Source organism: Rutidosis leptorrhynchoides, chromosome 3 (assembly GCF_046630445.1).
Source record: "Rutidosis leptorrhynchoides isolate AG116_Rl617_1_P2 chromosome 3, CSIRO_AGI_Rlap_v1, whole genome shotgun sequence".
Classification (NCBI taxonomy): domain Eukaryota; kingdom Viridiplantae; phylum Streptophyta; class Magnoliopsida; order Asterales; family Asteraceae; genus Rutidosis; species Rutidosis leptorrhynchoides.
Genome location: NC_092335.1, coordinates 75417024 through 75423023, shown reverse-complemented (window position 1 = coordinate 75423023; position 6000 = coordinate 75417024). Strand labels below are relative to the sequence as shown.

The 6000-nt window shown below is 32.8% G+C and overlaps 1 protein-coding gene across 1 annotated transcript; it reads left to right on the top strand.

Annotated features, from left to right (window-relative positions):
- Positions 1-224: 224 nt before the first annotated feature.
- On the top strand, positions 225-3643 carry LOC139900111 (F-box protein At5g07610-like). The gene is made up of 2 exons (XM_071882912.1): positions 225-1448; positions 3374-3643. The coding sequence occupies exons 1-2, from the start codon at positions 255-257 to the stop codon at positions 3641-3643; spliced, it is 1464 nt and encodes a 487-aa protein (XP_071739013.1). The 5' UTR covers positions 225-254.
- The last annotated feature ends 2357 nt before the right edge of the window (positions 3644-6000 follow it).

Here is a 6000-nt window from a genome sequence, read left to right as displayed (position 1 = left end):
TTGCAACCATGGGTATATGATAAAAAGATGAGGGACTAATGGCACAATTTTGTCAAAAAGAAAAGAAAAACTCGTTACTTATTCATTCTTTAAAAGGCTTATCGGATTTTATTGCACTACAAATTACTTTTACTAAACAACCGGATCCATCATGTTTTGCAGGTTAAGGCCTCACTCATATTATTATATATGACGTAGGGTTTTAAAATTAACCATAGATTAGATTAGATAGATAATAGATACTCGTATATATCATGCCAACCGGTGATCCTTGCTTGGCCGCTGAGAAAGTAGGTTCCAGTGAAGACAATGTGACTGAAATTCTATTAAGATTACCGGTAAGATCTTTGATTCTGTTTAAGTCTGTATCCAAACAATGGTACTCCCTAATTACAAACAACCCTTGTTTCAAAAACCCTAATAAGCCACCAGACCCTCCTTCGGGTTTGTTTGTCCAAACTTCGACGGGATATGCATTTGTCCCATTCGACATCCATATTCCAGTTAAATTCCCAACCCTCTGCTGCACTGTTTCACATATAGAATTTAAAAGTTCTTGTAATGGTTTGATTCTTTGTGGTAACTTCATAATATCTTTATCTGATGATATAGTAGTTACTGACGAGAATTACGTATATAATCCTACCACCAATCAATCCATCAGGCTTCCCATCCCTTATAATGGAAAACATGTATGGGGTATGAGCATAGCTTTTGATCCTTTAAAATCCCCTCATTACAAAGTCGTATCCGTTTTTGATGATTTTGATAGAGTATCAAGGGCCGTCCATAAATATCAGATACACGTTTATTCCTCAAAAACTCGCACTTGCAAGCTTTCATATAATCTTACCATAACTAGATACTCCCAAATGATGTTTGAAACGGGTGTTTATTGGAACAACGCCATTCATTGGATCGACAAGGTTGGGTTTATTGTTTATTTTGATTTGGATCAAGAGATGACTCACGAAATAAAAGCCCCTTTTGCACGCCGTGGGTTGGATTACGAGAACTATGTATGTTATATATTCGAGTCTCGGAATCAGTTGCTTCTTGTTGAATTTTATTGTCCTCTCATTACTAAGTTTAAAGTACATGGACTGAAAAGAGATTATTCAGATTGGTCAGTGAAATACCTTGTTGATTTTGAAGAATTTGGTGGATTATCGTTCCCTAAAAGCCTGAACTTGCTTCCTAATCAATATTATTACTTGTTTGAGCTTTATGCATTATCTCTTGTGTTGGGTAGTGGTGATGATGATGATGATGAATCGTTCTTGCTGGTGGAAATATCCGGGAATATTGTGAGGTTGAATTTGGAATCAAAGACATACCACGAGTTTGGTAAAATTTCTGATCGCCGGAGCTACGACCGGCCTGAATTGTATCAATCGCCGAATGTTTATAAGTTTGCAGCGTCTCTCTACAACTTAACATATGATAAGGTATCCATGATAGTACGTGTAATAGTCAATAGTCAATATATTAATATTATAAAATATATGGCTGATTAATATTGTATAGCTGGCGATTATGTAGCATTCAAGATATAATAGTAGTTTTCTAATTAGTATGTGGTTAGGCCCTCATGTACTGTGTATATATTCAGTCGTTTTTAGGAGAAATGTGAGGACATGATAGTCTAAAAGACATTCCGGTTTGTGAGAAAAATATTTTAAATGAATTATCGGTGGTGTATTCCGTGTTATTATCGCATTGAAAACATTTGTTGCTTCGTTCAACTTGAGTTATAACTCAAAACTCCGGTCTCTTTACCCTGATGATCAAAACTTGTTTGCATCTTAAATGTGACATGTAGTAGATATTGACGCTTCTGATAGGAGCATGAAGCTGACCTGGAAAACAGTCATATGACACGGAGTATAATATAACTTGAAGTTAAAGTATATATTTACATACATCGTGACCATGATTTGTTCGCAGAAAATTGAGAAAACATTTTTGTTGAGATGACTTATGTTATGTGTTTACTGTTGATCATGTCTTATACATTTTCCTTTTTATATGGTTCATCTTTATTCTACGTATATATTTAGTCACTTTTTATAGTCTTAAAACATATGCTAACTCTACCGATGCTTATAGTCCCTGCTTACAGTCCAAGTTCCAAGAAAAAAATAAAACATCATATATATAATTACCAGGGAAACGATCAATGCACATTAGCATGTGATTGTTCATGGATTCGAGAGGCTAACGGGCGATTTGGTAGCATTCTTATTCTATCCTACAACTTTGTGATTGATCACGAACTCAATCTAAACAACGTACTGACATCCATATTGCATGAAGGCTCTTAAGGGTGTTTGAACTGGAATCTTGATTCGGATAATTGCTAGCTACGTCATGTATTTAGATTATACCTGGCAAACGGGTTAGGTTGGGTCGGTTTGGGTAACGGGTCAATACGGTTTTGGGTTGAAATAGGTCATGGGTCAAATGGGTAAAAAATTTAAACATGTCCAAACGGGTTATGTTGGGTCGGTTTGGGTAACATGTACAAACGGGTAATGGGTCAAATAGTTCAAACGGGTCATATACTTTTACATTTGATTTTTTACATTTATTATATTGTTTTAGTTATTATTAATAGTTATAGTTATTTTATATAAAATAATATTAATATACTTAGTAATTAATATAACCATTAATGCTTTCATAAATGATTAACGGATGAAAGTTCTTATGATGGACCCATTTGACCCATTCACAAGACCTATTAGACATGCCTCAATTTATTGTACTTTAGGATTTGATACCCTTTTGACCCGTTCTTTTATATGTTGTATAAGACCCAATAGGTTGGAGAAAAACTCATTGGACCTTTTTCTAAGTTTTGGTGTACATTGTTAGGCCTAATTTTTTCAAGACTCAATTGACCCGAAAACTTGACCCATTTGACCCAAATTTGAAAGTATGGGTCTCAATTGACATGGTATAATTTAGATGTGTAATATTGGGTGGTTCAGGTAACTTGGCCAAAAGTGGTTGTTTTTAGTAAGGGTTCATAACAAGGCTGGTGGAGTAAGGTTGCCAAAAAAAAGTATAGTCTATGCTTACTATATATGCCAAAAAAAGCTTTTTTTTAACAAGAATATTGTAACTTCAACATAAATTTTACTGGGAGGCTGTAAGCATTAAAACCTATTGGACCTAACTGACCTGTATTGTATTTAGTTTTTGACTTGGCCCATTTGACTGGTTGGTGATAAACCATAACCCATTTTGACCTTATAATAACAACAATAATTAATAATTAATAGATAGCCGATATTCATTGATGAAAAATTTTCTAATAATTTATTTTGCAATCTTAATGAAATGAAGAGAGCACTTCCACTTTTTACAGAAAAATAAGCCTCAACTTTTAATGCATATTCATGGTGGATGTACAGCAAAAAATTGTAGTGGATATATCACTACCAGTTATGAATGTAGAGAATTCATGTGTGTTTGTGCTGACCAACAGGCTAATTTTGCACGACCTGTTGCATCACTTATCAAAGCTCAAGCTATAAAGGTTGCACGTTTTCTTCCAAATCCTGAAAGCTATCGTGGACCAAAGCTAAGGGCTGGTAGTATGGGTCGAAAAAAAAAAAAAAAGATGTATTTTCGTTAGTAGTTTGTTGTGATTTACACTTCTGCATTTGACAGTTTCTACTAACAAAAAGAATTGCAATCCGATATTTGTTATTGTTTGATTGATTGATAAATTCTGAAGTAGCATGATTGAAGGACATTATAATTTCAGGGTTTATGTAATAATCTCTCTTAATAAACTATTATAAGAAAAGTGATATTAGCAAAACAAATTTATAAAAAGCTCACATGGCAAAGTAACGACCTTTGGATTAAAGAGTAAAATTAAAAAGGACCGTTAGATCTAATTGGCGTGATTAATTTGCAAATAAATCAAAAGCCTCTGTATCTTAATTACTAACGAGGAACCGGTTCCAAACGTCAACTACATAGAACTTGCTCCCAAATCATTCATGAATCATGGGATTGATTTCATAAGTTGAACTCGGGAATTAGGCATGTGAAATCACCTAAATTCGATCTACTTTTCAATGCTAGAACTTCCAATTCAAGAACGGTTTGTTAGATAAGAGATTAAAAGTAAAATCGGTTAGGGCTTTTTGCGAACGAATAATTGATTTTATGTGATTAACATAACTGATTGTCTTATTATTGTGTATTCATCCGTTTAGATATAATGAGGTTTATATATCTATATTTATATTCATGTTTTTTTATTGCATGATCAACATAACTTTAAGGTTATACGTTCTTCATTCTTGCTTAGGTTTATTCTATACCTTTTAACATTCTAATAACTGGTTATTGTATTTGATTGAATTTGACAAATCAAATTAGTATTGGGTTTGTTAAACTGAGCGTATCATCATCGATCTTTGATTTGTGGACTTATTATATCCAATTGTTTTCCTTATGTAGTCAAAGTGATGTGAGATACATATTTTCAGGCATCTATCGTGTCGAGAGGCGTCACAAATTTACATAATCCAAGGTACCGTTCTAACGATGCCAATCGTTTTGCATAAAACCACCGATTTTTTATATTTAAAGCAAGAGCAAAGTTCATGAAAGATGAATTCTTCAACGTTTGGGTAGTGGAGTGGATGTGTGATACGTATTTCATATCATACATGCACTAATGAATACATTTTCTACTGGTTGCTAAAAACAAATTATCAAGAGTCAAAAATTTAGGTAGTCTTTACTTTGTTAAAATCAAAACATGTAAAGTGACAATTTTGACCCATGTAGTCATTAATGGTTTACAGTAAATATATTAGCTAAGACGGAACGGTTCAAATGGGTCAAATGTGTTGAAAGTCACCAAATGGGTCAAACGGGTCAAATGAGTCAAACCTACTATGATGGCATTCACTTCAAATTATCTATTTATTGTCAAGTACCCATGTTGTTAGGTTTTGTAACGTTTCGAGACTGATGGCATTATAGTTAGAAACTGAACTCTATCTTGTTAGATGATCTTTTTGTTAGTTGCAATCGAATTTATAAAAAACAATTTATGCGAAACATGGAAGATGTTGAGTTTGTAGTACAGAGTACTTGTTTTCCTATTTATTTAATAATTTAATTTTAATTGGCTCTGAGGCAAAGGGAAATTAGTATATTAGTATATCACTATAATAATGGGAGTGATTTGTACACCATTAGAAATTATCTATACACCATTAAATATGTTTTAAAGAGTTATATATATATATATATATATATATATATATATATATATATATATATATATATATATATATATATTTTTGGCAAAAAACAAAATTTGTTATAATTTAGGAGTTTATAAATACTTTTAGTGACTTGATTATTGACTATAGACTACTAATATTTAGAGAAGAAAGGAATATGAAATATTTATTGAAGTAATTCATGTGTATCCTTACAACCCAATTGCTTATTTATACTACTGGATGATTAGATGAAACAGTAATAATAATATAAAATAATGTCATCCAATATTGACTTTAATATTACAACACTCCCCATTGGATGACAATTTTATTAAGAGAGCAACTAGTACTGCCTCATTAAAAACCTTGCTAAAGAAAAACCCAGTGGGATAAAAACTTTAGCTAAGGGAAAAAGAGTGCAGTATAAGGTTGACTCCCCCTCAAGTAGACATCGTTGAGTCGTCACATCTTTTGAACTTGACTCATGCCAATATTGTGAACGTGTGTTCTGAAAATAGCAGTTGACAGTGCTTTGGTATAAAGATCAGCAGAGTTGTTGATTGAACGTATCTCATTTCAATCTGGTTGGCCTTTATGAGATCTTGAGTATATGAGAAAAATCTGAGGTTTTCATCTGAAACTGTATCATTTAAATCTTTTATGTACAAGTTTAGCCCGTGTGATTTGTCTACAGTCTCCTTCATGGTTAGTTGAACGTTGTTTAAATTCCTATTCCCTT

Excerpts from the sequence above, each read along its gene's own strand:
- LOC139900111 (XM_071882912.1), top strand. The coding sequence starts at position 255 with ATGCCAACCGGTGATCCTTGCTTGGCCGCTGAGAAAGTAGGTTCCAGT. Across the intron at positions 1,449-3,373 it reads ACAACTTAACATATGATAAG|AAAAATAAGCCTCAACTTTT; the intron begins GTATCCATGATA and ends CACTTTTTACAG.